The 15314-nt window shown below is 44.1% G+C and overlaps 1 protein-coding gene across 1 annotated transcript in view; it reads right to left on the bottom strand.

Annotated features, from left to right (window-relative positions):
- Window positions 1–11721, bottom strand: part of LOC144610460 (anthrax toxin receptor 1-like) — a 198820-nt gene extending 187099 nt beyond the window's left edge. Inside the window, exon 1 of the mRNA XM_078429186.1 lies at window positions 11384–11721. Within this exon, the coding sequence (XP_078285312.1) occupies window positions 11384–11532 (149 nt within the window). The 5' untranslated portion in view covers window positions 11533–11721. The remainder of the gene's footprint in view (window positions 1–11383) is intronic.
- Window positions 11722–15314: the final 3593 nt, after the last annotated feature.

Raw genomic sequence — 15314 nt, 5'->3', positions numbered from 1 at the left:
CCCCCCCTCGCATCAATTCCCATTCCCCTTCCCTCCGCCTCACCCACCACTTGTACCGTTTACAATGGATACACAATTTGCAACGTTTCTATCTCCAAGCGTAACACTTCTCAATCATATCATATATCATATCATATATATACAGCGCGGAAACAGGCCTTTTCGGCCCACCAAGTCCGCGCCGCCCAGTGATCCCCGCACACTAACACTATTAACACTATCCTACACACATTAGGGACAATTTTTTTTACATTTACCCAGCCAATTAACCAACATACCTTTGGACTCACAGCCGTCCCTATATCTCTGGCATTTGTCCAATAATCTGCCTTTTAACCCCCCCCCCCCCCCTGCCTGTGTTCGACTATTGCCAGCGAGGGTCTGTCCTACCCCACCTCTCCCGGCTATCTTTCCTGCCCCCCCCCCCCTACAATCAGCCTGAAGAAGGGTTCAGACCCGAAACATCACCTATCCATGTTCTCCAGAGATGCTGTCTGACCCAGTGAGTTATCATATATATACAGCCGGAAACAGGCCTTTTTCGGCCCACCAAGTCCGTGCCGCCCAGCGATCCCCGTACATTAACACTATCCTACACCCACTAGGGACAATTTTTACATTTACCCAGCCAATTAACCTACATACCTGTACGTCTTTGGAGTGTGGGAGGAAACCGAAGATCTCGGAGAAAACCCACGCAGGTCACGGGGAGAACGTACAAACTCCTTACAGTGCAGCACCCGTAGTCAGGATCGAACCTGAGTCTCCGGCGCTGCATTTGCTGTAAAGCAGCAGCTCTACCGCTGCGCTACCGTGCCGCCCAGTTGCTCCAACATTTTGTGAACATGTCAGTAAACCTCCTCTGCACCACAATCAAGATGTAGTATAGTTTCAGTAGGCCCATGTGAAGCAGGGACATCGACATGAGATCGATAGAGCAAATGGTCTATGTAATGTAATTCCATATAGTGGAATTCTTTCCAAATGTCCTTACAACACAAGAAGCCACTATTCATCCCATCAAATCTATGCCAGCTCAAAGAACTATATTTCCAAAGATTTATATTTCCTTAGTAATTTCCCTGTAACGTACCAGGGCGGCACAGTGGCGCAGCAATGGGGTTGCTGCCTCACAGTGCCAGAGACCCGGGTTCGATACTGACTAGGGGTGCTGTCTGTATGGAGTTTGCGCGTTCTCCCTGCGACCGCATGGGTTTTCTCTGGGTGCTCTGCTTTCCTTCTAAAGACGTGAAAGTTTGTAGGTTAATTGGCTTCTGTAAAATTGCCCCCAGTGTGTAGGATAGAACTAGTGTACAGGTGATTGTTGGACAGTGCGGGCTCGGTGGGCCAAAGGGCTTGTTTCCATGCTGTATCTCTAAACCTCTATTTTTCCAACATTCTCATCAGACCCCCCCAGCTTCTACCACTTATAGACAATAGATGCAGGAGGAGGCCATTCGGCCCTTCGAGCTAGCACGCCCTCAATAGCAAGAATATCCTTCCTCAAATTTGGAGACCAAAACTGCACACAGTACTCCAGGTACGGTCTCACTAGGGCCCTGTGCAGCTGCAGAAGGACCTCTTTGCTCCTATACTCAACTCCTCTTGTTATGAAGGCCAACATTCCATTGGCTTTCTTCACCGCCTGCTGTACCTGCATGCTTCCTTTCAGTGACTGATGCACTAGGACACTCAGATCTCGTTGTACGTCCCCTTTTCCTAACTTGCCACCATTCAGATAATACTCTGCCTTCCTATTCTTACCACCAAAGTGGATAATCTCACACTTATCCACATTAAACTGCATCTGCCATGCATCCGCCCACTCACACAACCTGTCCAAGTCACCCTGCACCCTGCCACTTACTGCCACACAAAGGACAATTATCTCTCAAAACTGTTGAAAGACATTTTGATGGCACTATGCAGCTATCTATTAACATGAGTGTTTTCAGATTGTCAAAAGCATTTAACACCAAATTTCCCTTGTTCCAAAGGCAAATACATCAATCAATTTACACACAGAAAAAACAAAATCCCACAAGCAACCAATTAGATAAATGACTCAATTTAACCATACTTCACATGGTTTAAATAATTTACATGGTTTAATCACCAGAATTAAAATATTGAATAATATCGTAATTTCATTGCTCTTCTTTAAATGTATTCCCAGTCTCCCAACCTACCTTGTTACACTTTTTTAAAAATCTGCACTTTTTCTGCAGTTGTAACACTATATTTTTTCTGCTCTGTTTCCTTTCTCTTTTTTGTGCAAGCTGTTGTACTCATGCATGGTATGACTAGCCTGGATAGCACGCAACTCAAAGCTGTTCACTGTATATCGGCACACGTGGCAATAATAACCTAACATCCATACCAAGTAAAATCACCGGATTTGTTTGCATCCACCGGACGCCATGGTAGGGCACAACTCTGGCCAGAAGGTCAGCAGCTTGGATAGCCCAGCACAGCGCTAAGGGAGAATTACACAGTCAGTTTACATTTGCATGTTCAAGCCCATAACAGGATTCCAAACCAAACTAGGCCAAACTGCAGAAACTACAGCCACTCGAGCAGTAAAATCGCTTCAGCATCAAGTTGATACATTGCAGGCATTGGATACATTGCATTTTTTAAACATTTTGGTATATCTTTTAGTTAAGCAATAGTTCAGAGAAATGCATTATTTTCAAAAGTGGAACGCAGTTTCACAAAATCTCCTGCACTTTAGACTAATTGACCCTTGTAAATGCTGAGGATGCTTGATGCAATGCTATTATGATCCAGGGTTGTGGAAGCAATAATGCAATTGCTTGCTCCATTGCCTTCCTGCATCCTACCGGTGAATGCATATCACAAACGGTGACTGTAAAGTCCAAGTCCATTGTTCTTTTCAAACTCTTATCGTGTCTATCAGAAGCACCTCAGAGCACTTCACGGGTAACGGATCAATACTTGCAAGAAAATGGTGACCATTGGTACTATTGGTAGCAATTGGCAATGCTATTGGCTATTGGTACCGTAGGTAATACTAAACCAATGCTCTTGCAGTAGAAGGCATAAACTGTTAAATACTTGAACATCACACACTGTTAAACCTCTCAGTAACACTCCCAGCGGCATCATTTTTTCCATTTGTTTCCTTGCCTTAAATAACGACGTTATGCTATTGAAGTTCCACACTCGTGCCAAGCTGTAAACTCTCAAGCTAAGAGAGGAAGGCCTCCCGTGAGTTTCTCCCTCGCTCCCTCATTTCATGCGCAAAACAGTGTTTGCATCCACGTGTAAACGGGTCTATGTCAGATACATGACAAACCGAAACAACTTAACATGGGGGCAAGCGCGAGGAATAACGCTTGCACTGAAGGAGTAGCTACAATCAAAATACTAACACCTTGTACCTGGGCACCCCCTTTAACACCCGAAAACAATATCCCAACCTTCTTGCAACTGGAAATGTTCATGATAATTGAAAGTGAAATGAAAGCCTGCTCAAGCCTGGGTCTTTAGAAAGGACTGAGTGAGGGAGAGCAGAAAAAGGTTTTACAGAAGGGAATTCTAAAGAAATATTGGCTTCATGAAAAGTTATTTGGAAAGTCCAGAACCATCCACATTAAGTGGCAAAATACAAAGTGCTGGACTAACTCAGTGGGTCAGGCAGCATCTGTGGGGGTTATGGATGGACAATGTTTTTGGTTGGGACCCATTCTTCGGACTTCTCATCTCCAGCCTTGCTTTGTCACCTGCTCCACCCATCTGCCTATCAAACCCCCCTCACCCTTATCCATCTATCACTTGCCAGGCTTTGTTACACCCGCATCACTTTTCCAGCTCCCCCTCACCCCCCCCCCTCCCCCCCCCATCACTAGATTCAGTTTGAAAAATGATACCTCCCCAAAATGTCACCTATCCATGTCCTCCACAGATGCTAACCAATTGAGCTACTCCAGAGCTTTGTCTTTTGCTCAAGATTCCAGCAGCTACAGTTCCTTGTGTCTACATTAAATGGCAATGTTGCTCCACCATGCCGTGTGTTGAAATGATGCTTTGCATTATTGAATGTAGTTTAGTAATAACTCCTATTGAAATAGCACCTTTAATAAAGCAAGATCATCCTGAAGAACTTCAGAGGAATGTTACCAGGTAAAACGTAATACTGTAGCAAACCAGGAGATATTAACTGATGACAAAAAATGCCTGGTCAATAAACAGTGATATATTCTTAAGGAGTGTCCTAAAGGTAGAAAGCTGGACAAATTGCCCAAGGAAGTGTTAGAGTTTTCGGACTTGGCAGCCAAAGATAGTCTTACTACCGGTGAAGCAATTACATTTAGTGCAAGGAGTCAAAATTAGAACAGTGTAGGTAGTTTAGTTTAGTTTATTTAGTTTAGAGGTACAGAGTTGAAACAGGCCTTTCGGCCCACCGAGTCCGCATCGTCCAGCGATCACCGCATATTAACATTATATCCTGCACACACGAGGGACAATTGTTTTTACATAGACCAAGCCAATTTACCTACATATCTGTACGTCTTTGGAGTGTGGAAGGAAACCAAAGATCTCGGAGGAAATCCATGCGGTCACGGGGAGAACGTACAAACCCCGCACAGACAGCACCCGTAGTCGGGATCGAACCCAAGTCTGCGGCGCTGCAAGCGCTGTAAGGCAGCAACTCTACCCCTGCGCCACCGTGCCGCCCACGTTGTTGTAGTAACATTGCAGGAAGAGGAAAGGCCAAGGATAGATTAAAAAAGACAAGGACTTTAATGCATCGCCAGATAACAATGTCAGCTGCCAAGCACAGGGACCAGTGAGTTAATTTACCAACAACATAACTGAGATGTTATGGTATTCACAGATGGTAAAATGAGGAAGACAGATCAGAATGCCATTGGATTAAACAAGACAAGAGGTAACAAAGACATGAATTAAATTTTCACCAATACATGAGATCTAGAAGGAGCAGAATCTTCTGACTTTAAAGAGGTTCAATTGGGTAGTCCTAGTGATCTTGGTCCAAAGCTCAACTTGAGGTCAAATAGAAGGTGAATGTTACAAAGGTTTCACTCAGTTTCAGACAGATCCCAGAAACAGAGTTGGAGCTGGTGGTCAGAACTTAAAGAGTACTTACTGTCACGGTCAAAACTTGGGACATTAAATCCTGGATGGAGGTATTGATTTATTTCAGAATATACATGTTCAGCAATATAATTATTAGTTAAAGATAGACACAAAGTGTTGGAATAACTCTGCAGATCAGGCAGCATCTCTAGAGAAAGAGGCTGGGTGACCTTTTGGGTCGAGACCTAAAGTCTGAAGAAGGGTCTTGACCCAAAACGTCACCTGCTGAATTACTCCAACACTTTGTGACTCTTTGGTATGAACCAGCATCTGCAGTTCCTCATTTCTACTTAATTATTAGTTGCACTGAGTTTTATTGTGCAAAATTATACCACACACTGCAATACAGTGTCTACAAAGTCACAAGATCAATATTCACTGCAGGATATTCTCTTGGTTTCATAACCGTTGTGATCTTCACAGCAGCCAGCAACTCCATTGAAGAACCATGACCAGCCTTTCAAAAATGTGTCTCCCCTCGGAGATGGGTTGTTGTTGTTGCTAAGTTAGTATAACTAAAATATATGTTGGGTTATTATTTTACAGGCAGTACAATTCAAGGTGAAGCAGATCGTTTACAACATACAAACAATTAACCATATATTTCACCTGTGCAGCTTGCAGCCCAGTGGTATGAACATCGACTTCTCCAACTTTAGATAGTTCCTCTGTCCCTCTCTTCCCCTCCTCCTTCCCAGATCTCCCTCTATCTTCCTGTCTCCACCTATATCCTTCCTTTGTCCCGCCCCCCTGACATCAGTCTGAAGAAGGGTCTTGACCCGAAACGTCACCCATTCCTTCTCTCCTGAGATGCTGCCTGACCTGCTGAGTTACTCCAGCGTTTTGTGAATAAATACTTTCGATTTGTACCAGCATCTGCAGTTATTTTCTTATTCAAACCTGGAATGTCAGTGAATGGAAGTGAAATACAGAGGGATGAAGGACTTGACATTGGAATCATTTGAAAGATGGTCTCATTTTACATGAAAGGGAGAATGACAATAGTGGCTTGCTTGTACACATTAGCTTTTATGTGCATGAAACACTTCTTGAGTACTCAGTCATTTACAGTTATAGTCATAGAGATATACTGCATGGAAACAGGCCCATCTTACCCATGCTGACCAACATGCCTCAGTCCCACCTGCCTGCATTTGGGCCATATCTCTCTCAGCATACCCTATCCATGTACCTGTCCAAATATTTTGAAAACGTTACGATAGTACCTGCCTCAACTACCTCCTCCGGCAGCTTGTTCCATATACTTATCATCCTTAGTGTAAAATAAGTTGCCCCTCGTGTTCCTATTAAATCTTTCCCCTCATCTTGTTTCCCAGGAAATTGAAGGAATGGACAATGAATAATCCTCAGCATTAGAAATGTGGAGCTAAGAAGCGGTAGTGGATTGAGAGGTATTTGGGACAATATAAATGGGAGTCGCAGGATGAAAGGGACTGGGTACACAGTACGAGAGAGTGAAACAGAATAGTTACGAGAATAATCCCGGGGCTGATTGGGTTAAAGTATGTGGAATGTGTGGCTCTGGGCCTAGACTCACTAGTTTAGAAGGAATTTAGAAGGATGAGAGGGGATCTTATCGAAACATATAAGATTATTAAGGGGTTGGACACGTTAGAGGCAGGAAACATGTTCCCAATGTTTGGGGAGCCCAGAACCAGGGGCCACAGTTTAAGAATAAGGGGAAGGCCATTTAGAACAGAGATGAGGAAAAACTTTTTCAGTCAGAGAGTTGTAAATCTGTGGAATTCACTGCCTCAGAAGCCAGTGGGGGCCAATTCTCTGAATGCATTCTAGAGAGAGCTAGATAGAGCTCTTAAGGATAGCGGAGTCAGGGGGTATGGGGAGAAGGCAGGAACGGGGTACTGATTGAGAATGATCAGCCATGATCACATTGAATGGTGGTACTGGCTCGAAGGGCCGAATGGCCTACTCCTGCACCTATAGTCTATTGTCTATTGAATAGGTGGTATGTCATTGAAACCTACAGAATAATGAAATGCCTGGATAGAGTGGATGTGGAGAGGATGTTTCCAGTAATGGGAAAGTCTAGGCCCACAGGGCACAGCCTCTGAAAAAAAAGGATGTACCTTTAAAATGGAGATGAGGAGGAATTTCTTCAGCCAGAGGGTGGTGAATCTGTGGAATTCATAGCCACCAGACAGTTGTGGAGGCTGAGTCATTGGGTATTTTGAAAGCAGAGATTAATCTGTTCTTAATTATTAAGGACATACAAGGTTACGGGGTGAAAAGCAGGAGAATGGGGTTGAGAAGGAAAAATAGACCAGCCATGATTGAATGATGGGGTAGACTCGATGGGCTGAATTCTCCTCCTATGTCTTGTGGGTCTGTTGTGGTTAAAGAACATTGTCACTTCAGAGGAAGTGTGGCTGGTAGAGAATCCCAGAGTCAAAGTGGAGAGTGCATGCAAGGATGCACAGCGTAAGGAGGCAGCAAATGAATAGCAGCAGAGACAATGGAAATGTTTAAAAATAATGATGTGGAATTTAATAATCAGTTTCAGAACAACTTCCACTGTGCCAAAAGTGAAAGTCTTACACCTCCCTTTATTACAACCAGCCCCCAGCCAGACAGATCCAAGAGCGTCTTCCTGTTCTAACCCATATGCATTCTCAAACTTTTCCGAGGAAATTAATGTGCAACCCATCGTTAAAAATCCATTCGTGGCCACTAATATAATCTGAGTGTTCTTACCAGTTGAAAGATGAAACTTTGATTAGAATTCAAATGGGTAATTGAAACTGGGACAATTAACTTTTATGGAGCCTCCTGCTTTCAGGAATGTTCTTTGTCAGTGATACCCACAGTCTTTCAAACAATACAATGTGGCACGAGACTAGGCTTCCCGAACTCAGGATCTCTGCAATGATACTGACACTATTCCTTGCAATTGAGTTAAGCTGGCCAAATAGCAAAAATGTCAGACCATGGGATTTTCATAACAACAAAAATTAATTCCTCATTGATGCTCATAACCATTCAGTGTATAAAATCGTGAGAGGAATAGATTGGGTAGATCTAGATTCTCTTGCCCAGAGTAGGAGGACCAGAGGACATACGTTTAAGGTGAAGGGGAAAAGATTTCATAGGAATCTGAGGGGTAACTTTTTCACACAAAGGGTGGTGGGTGCATGGAACGAGCTGCCTGAGGAGATAGTTGAGGCAGGGACTATCCCAACATTTAAAAAACAGTTAGACAGGTACATGGGCAGGATAAATTTGGAGGGATATGTACCCAACGCGGGGAGGTGTGACTCGTCTGGCTGGGACATGTTGGCCGGTGTGGGCAAGTTGGGCTGAAGGGCCTGTTTCCACACTGTATCACTCTACGACTCTATGACTCTAATTTTAACATCCACTAGCTTCAGGGTTCTGGTTTGTTTTTGGCGATCTAGCAAAGCATTCCAGCATGGAAAAATTCCTGGATGCTAAAGTAAGTTTGATAACATAGGTTCCATCGAATTTCGCAAGACAATATTGCAGCTGGAAATATTGGGCACACTGACAAATTTTCTCGTAGCTGCAGACTTGCACTGTATGCTTATGCAATCCATTTTAGACCAGTAGAAGACAACAGCCTAACTTCCAACAAGATAGCATTTCTAAGGGCAGCACGCAATGTGAATTGCCTTCACTTCTTCCAAGATGTGAAAATTTGACTGAGATTAACTTTGGCTTTCCTCCAACTCGAGTTCTTTGTTCTATGCTACATTCGTTGCATGCTTATGAAGAAACTCTTATCATCAGTCGAGTGACTAGAGATGATGCCAATACTCTCCTCCAAGCAGAAAGGGTTAATAGGTGATTTAACGGAGACATTTAAAATGGTGAGGGATTTCGATAGAGCGTAAATTGTTTATCGGGCCGAGATTATCATTTCTTATATAAGGGCAAAAGTATCAAGGAAAGGAGAATATGGTCTTGTAAAGCAAGATGTTAGAATCTTCAATGTTGAGTTTGAAAGGCAAGTGGAACAAGATTCAGTTGCAACGTAAAGGGATATATATGTGAAAAGGTAGACACAATGTGCTGGAGTAACCCAGCAGGTCAGTCAGCATTTCTGGAGAAAAAGAATTGGTGACTGAAGTGTGAAGAAGGGTCCTGACCCAAAACATCATCCATCCATTTTCTCCTGTCATGCTGCCAGATCTGCTGAGTTACTTCAGCACTTGGTGTCCATTTTTAGTATAAACCAGCATCTGCAGTTCTTCGTTTCTACATATATGTGAAAAGGGAACCTTTACACATATATAGATAATCCTTGGAATTACTCTTGAATGCATGGAGGAAAAATTGCAGATAGATTGAACTAATATATCATTCCTTCAAAGATAAATTGGTTTAAATGGCCTTTTCCTTGATTGTTCTTTTATGATTCATGATTGTCTATCAAAAATTAGGAGGTGTCCAAAAGTTAGAACGTGCAGTCCAAGTTGTAACTCTGTGCTTCTGATCAGTCACTCTCTCTGATCGGGAGTAAACAACGTTTATTTATGTTTACCAACGATAAAATACCCATTGTTCAGCTTAATCTAACTTCAGCAGGGGATGGTTTAAATCCCCTTGGTTTACTTGCCCCCTGGAGGTTGTTTAGGAAGGGCACAGTTTAAAAAATGTGACATGTGAGGCAGTCAGAACAATAGTCGATACCTGAAAATGACAGTACAATTTAGCCGCCGCACAGTAGAATGTGGCAAACAGATGTTTGGGGAGGGAGGAGGAAGAAGAAGAAGAGTTGCTTGAATAAGAAACTTCATGTCAGTTAAATGCCCCCACACAATCATTTGTATCACCAATTGCTGCATTTTCAACCTACATCCTCCAAGAAAATGCTTTCCACGCACAAATGGTCTCATTGCAAAGTTAAACCAAAATACAAAATTCTTCCTCAGAAAAAAAAACCCGGCCATCTTGCAGACAAAATAAATACATCCTGGAAACCGGTTACTTTTTTTTTCTTCTTAATAGTTTTATATTTCACAATCGGTCCAGAAAAAGGTAGACGATTGAACTAACGTCAGTCCTATATTTAACTGTGTATAACTCGCCCGCTCAAAGCACTGATGCCCCTACATTCACTCATTAAGCACCCCTTTCATAACTCACTTCAACTTTTGAGCTGTTCTGTGATCAATTTATTTTCGTCCCCCTTTGTCTCAGATACGGTTGGTTATTAACAAACAGTTGAGTTTTACAATACAATACAATATATCTTTATTGTCATTGTACCCAGGGGTACAACGAGATTGGGAATGCGCCTCCCATACGATGCAATAATTTAGTAAGGATGAGAGGGGATCTTATCGCAACGTATAAGATTATTAAGGGGTTGGTCACGTTAGAGGCAGGAAACATGTTCCCAATGTTGGGGGAGTCCAGAACCAGGGGCCACAGTTTAAGAATAAGGGGATTAGGCCATTTAGAAGTGAGATGAGGAAAACTTTTTCAGTCAGAGAGTCGTGAATCTGTGGAATTCTCTGCCTCAGAAGGCAGTGGAGGCCAATTCTCTGAATGCATTAAAGAGAGAGCTGGATAGAGCTCTTAAGGATAGCGGAGTCAGGGGGTATGGGGAGAAAGCAGGAACGGGGTACTGATTGAGAATGATCAGCCATGATCACATTGAATGGCGGTGCTGGCTCGAAGGGCCGAATGGCCTCCTCCTGCACCTATTGTCTATTGTCTATTGAGTTAAATGTCACTGGGGCTAATTGAGCAGCGGATGGCTCCCGGTGCAACGCGGAGAGTCTGCCACAATTTGGAAACAAAAGGATTAACAGTGCACTAATATTTCCACAGCTCCCAACTTCTGGAGCAGAGTGGAGAGGAATATGTTGGCAAATCTGGACCAACCGGGAAGCTGGCAATAAACTCAAGGACTGTAAAGCGAACGATTTTGTTTTTAAATACCCAAAATTAAATGATTTGGGGTTTTTTTCCCCCTGCGTTGCTAACAGCAAGATAATCCTAATTAATTAAAAATATCCAAAAAAATTAAATTTGTTCAATAAATTCTTTTTTTTTGTGACTCGCGTTGCGAACAGTAAGATTGTCCTAATTCTTCTTGGTAACTGCACCGAATCCAAATGCTACCAGTTTAAAGAATGCACACAAGTCCCACGTAAGTGCAACTTGTGGAAAGTTGAGGTGAGGATTATGCAAGGAGGCAGCAGCGGACAAAGGCAAACCCTATTGTCCAAGGGGAGGTAGAGCAAATACTCACTTGTCCAAAACAAAGTACAGGTCGAATCCTCCATAGCAAGACGGACCCTCGTCGCTCTCTCCGTTCTGAGCGTTGCAAAGCGAGAAAAGGGCTCCGAGCAAGATGTACTTAACTACGGCTTCGAAAGAGTGTGGCTTTGAGGCTGCCATTATTTCCAGAGAAGGGGGGCGACCGACAAAAGAGTGAGCAACGAGGAGAGTCCCTGCAACTTTCCACCATCAGCCATCGAGAGAGAGCGCGTTGCAACGTCAGCCCCAGGAGCATCAAGTTAAATAAGCGTCAGATCTCTTTCCCCCCTCTCCCCCCGGTGTAGCTCTCGTACAGTGCAAACAACCATCGGCTGGGTAAACAGATTGGGTAGGAATGCTCTCTCTCTAAGGGGGAGGGAGGGGAGGGAGGGGAGGGGAGGGGAGTGAAGATGACAAATGATGTGCAGGCTGGCCACCAAAGTCACACCAAAAACCACAGGGGATTTAAGGGAGGAAAAGGAGTCGAGATTTAGGGTTTTCACCAAGAAAACGCCGCCGGGTGGTCGTGAGATTGAAGCAGACGCAGCCGGCTTCTCCCCGTGCCGCTTGTTCCACGGGGGGGTTTTCTCAGGGGGGGGGGGGTGGAAGGCAGAGGGAGGTGAGGGGGAAGGATGGGGTGGGAGGGGTGGAGAGAGGAGTATGGAAGGAATGAAGAGACACGTTGCCTGGGGCAGAGAAAGAAGGAGAGAGCTAAATGGCAGGAAGGTTGGGAGTGTAAGGGTAGAATGAGGGAATTTGGAGAGACAATAGACAATAGGTGCAGGAGGAGGCCATTCGGCCCTTTGAGCCAGCACCGCCATTCACAATAGACAATAGACAATAGGTGCAGGAGTAGGCCATTCAGCCCTTCGAGCCAGCACCGCCATTCAATGCGATCATGGCTGATCACTCTCAATCAGTACCCCGTTCCTGCCTTCTCCCCATACCCCCTCACTCCGCTATCCTTAAGAGCTCTATCCAGCTCTCTCTTGAAAGCATCCAACGAACTGGCCTCCACTGCCTTCTGAGGCAGAGAATGCCACACCTTCACCACTCTCTGACTGAAAAAGTTCTTCCTCATCTCCGTTCTAAATGGCCTACCCCTTATTCTTAAACTGTGGCCCCTTGTTCTGGACTCCCCCAACATTGGGAACATGTTTCCTGCCTTTAATGTGTCCAATCCCCTAATTATCTTATATGTTTCAATAAGATCCCCCCTCATCCTTCTAAATTCCTGTGTATACAAGCCTAATTGCTCCAGCCTTTCAACATACGACAGTCCCGCCAGTCAATGTGATCATGGCTGATCATTCTCGATCAGTACCCCGTTCCTGCCTTCTCCCCATACCCCCTGACTCCGCTATCCTTAAGAGCTCTATCCAGCTCTCTCTTGATTGCAAATAGGGGGGTGGGGGGAACAACTCCATCAGTGAAGTCTCATTCAAAACAAAATATCAGTTTTGGTTTGAAGATGGACACAAAATGCTGGAGTAACTCCAAGGGACAGGCAGCATCTCTGGAGAGAAGGAATGGGTGTCATTTGGAATGGCGGGACTGTCATATGTTGAAAGGCTGGAGCAATTAGGCTTGTACAGACGTACAGGTATGTAGGTTAATTGGCTGGGTAAATGTAAAAAAAATTGTCCCTAGTGGGTGTAGGATAGTGTTAATGTACGGGGATCACTGGGCGGCACGGACTTGGAGGGCCGAAAAGGCCTGTTTCCGGCTGTATATATATGATATGATATGATGGTGATATGTTGAAAGACTGGAGCGAGTAGGCTTGTGTACACTGGAATTTAAAAGGATGAGAGGGGATCTTATCGAAACGTATAAGATTATTAAGGGGTTGGACACGTTAGAGGCAGGAAACATGTTCCCAATGTTGGGGGAGTCCAGAACAAGGGGCCACAGTTTAAGAATAAGGGGTAGGCCATTTAGAACTGAGATGAGGAAAAACTTTTTCAGTCAGAGAGTTGTGAATCTGTGGAATTCTCTGCCTCAGGAGGCAGTGGAGGCCAATTCTCTGAATGCATTCAAGAGAGAGCTAGATAGAGCTCTTAAGGATAGCGGAGTCAGGGGGTATGGGGAGAAGGCAGGAACGGGGTACTGATTGAGAATGATCAGCCATGATCACATTGAATGGCGGTGCTGGCTCGAAGGGCCGAATGGCCTCCTCCTGCACCTATTGTCTATTGTCTATTTCAGCTCAAAACCCTTCTTCCTTCTCTCCAGAGATGCTGCCTATCCCTTTGAGTTACTCCAGCATTTTGTGTCTATCTTCGGTGTAAGCCGGCATCTGCAGTTCCTTCCCACCAGTTTTGGTTTAATGGGAATGACCAGGTGGCTAGTCTGTCAGGAAATCCCTTAACCTACATGTGGTTGAGTCCATGCAAGTCTCGTTGACCTTATCAGGCACCTCAGAACCCAAAGAACTGCCCTTGAAACAAGTTACCCTTGACCCTCAGGGAATGCTTAAGAGGAATATGGGTAGGAAGGAACTGCAGATGCTGGTTTAAACCGAAGATAGATACAAAAAGTTTGAGTAACTCAGCAGGACAGGCAGCATCTCTGGAGAAAAGGAATGGGTGATGTTTTGGATCGAGACCCTTCTTCAGACTGAGAGTCAGGGGAAAGGAAAACGAGAGATATAGATGGTGATATAGAGAGAGTAAGAACAAATGAATTAAAGATATGCAAAAAAGTAACAAATAAAGAGTAGATGTGAGTTTACTTTCTCAGAGGCAAGATATCCCTCTGAGCTCTGCCGATTTCTGACCATGGAGCAGGTTTGCTGTGATTATCAGAGTAAAAACTGAAGAGTTTGGAAATGCTTATCTGCATCAGAGGAGAGAGAAACAGAATTAATATTTCAGATCAACGGCTCTGACAAAAGTTAGAAATTATGCAGGTTTAAGATGGAGAGAAAGGTGGGTGGAAGAAAGAATAAAATGGAAGCTCTGTGAGAGGGTGGGAGGTAAGAAATCATGGCAATGTGGGTCTCAGTCAAACAAGTTTGCTCAATGGAGGTATAAATGGTAGCTGGAGAAGATAACCTTTCTAAGGGCAACGCTAAAACCTGAATAGACTTCTCTTCTTCCAAGATGTGAAAAGTTGACTGAGATTACCTTTGGCTCTCCTCCAACTCAGGTTCTTTATTCTACGCTATATTCATTGCATGCTTATGAAGAAACTCTTCAGTCCTTATCACCAGTCGAGTGACTGGAGATGCTTCGAATACTCTCCTCCAAGCAGAAAGGGTTAATGGTTGATTTAACTGAGACATTTAAAATGATGAGGGATTTTGATAGAGCGTAAATTGTTTATCGGGCAAAGATAATCAGTTCTTAAATAAGGGCAGAAGTAGCAAGGAGAGGAGAATATGGTCTTGTAAAACAAGATGCTCTGATCTCCAGTTTTGAGTTTGAAGGGCAAGTGACTCTATGACTCCAAAGGTTGGTTATTGGTGTACTATCTTGGAGTCATTGACTGCAGTGCAGATAGCAGGCTGACACGGTTTGCATTGGGGAATTTTCTTTTGTGGACTCCCCATGAAAATCTCTCCGTTAGTTAGTCCTTTATATCCCGTATTTCCAATACCTGTCTCCTCTGGTCAGATGGAAAATCAGTCTGTGGGTGCTGACCAAAGACACCCAGATACTTTGCTCTCCTAGCTCCATCTCAAGGGTCCCACTTTGCTTCCTGCACTAGTTTCTGCTTCTTCGATTGGCATGGTTACGCAGAATGCAACAGGCGATGATGAAGTTGCCACGTTTCTTTGGTGTGTAGCACAAGGTCACAGAATCATTTCATCATCAGAAGCCCTCTGATCCTGGTAATTGGGCGGGCCGCATTATAACTGTGGTCGGCTGGTGTAACTGGAGAGCGTATTGGTGTGTTCAGACAGGGCTGTAGAGGGTAGT

Source organism: Rhinoraja longicauda, chromosome 36 (assembly GCF_053455715.1).
Source record: "Rhinoraja longicauda isolate Sanriku21f chromosome 36, sRhiLon1.1, whole genome shotgun sequence".
In the NCBI taxonomy this organism is placed as follows: Eukaryota; Metazoa; Chordata; class Chondrichthyes; order Rajiformes; family Arhynchobatidae; genus Rhinoraja; species Rhinoraja longicauda.
This window is presented reverse-complemented; position numbering and strand designations above follow the sequence as displayed.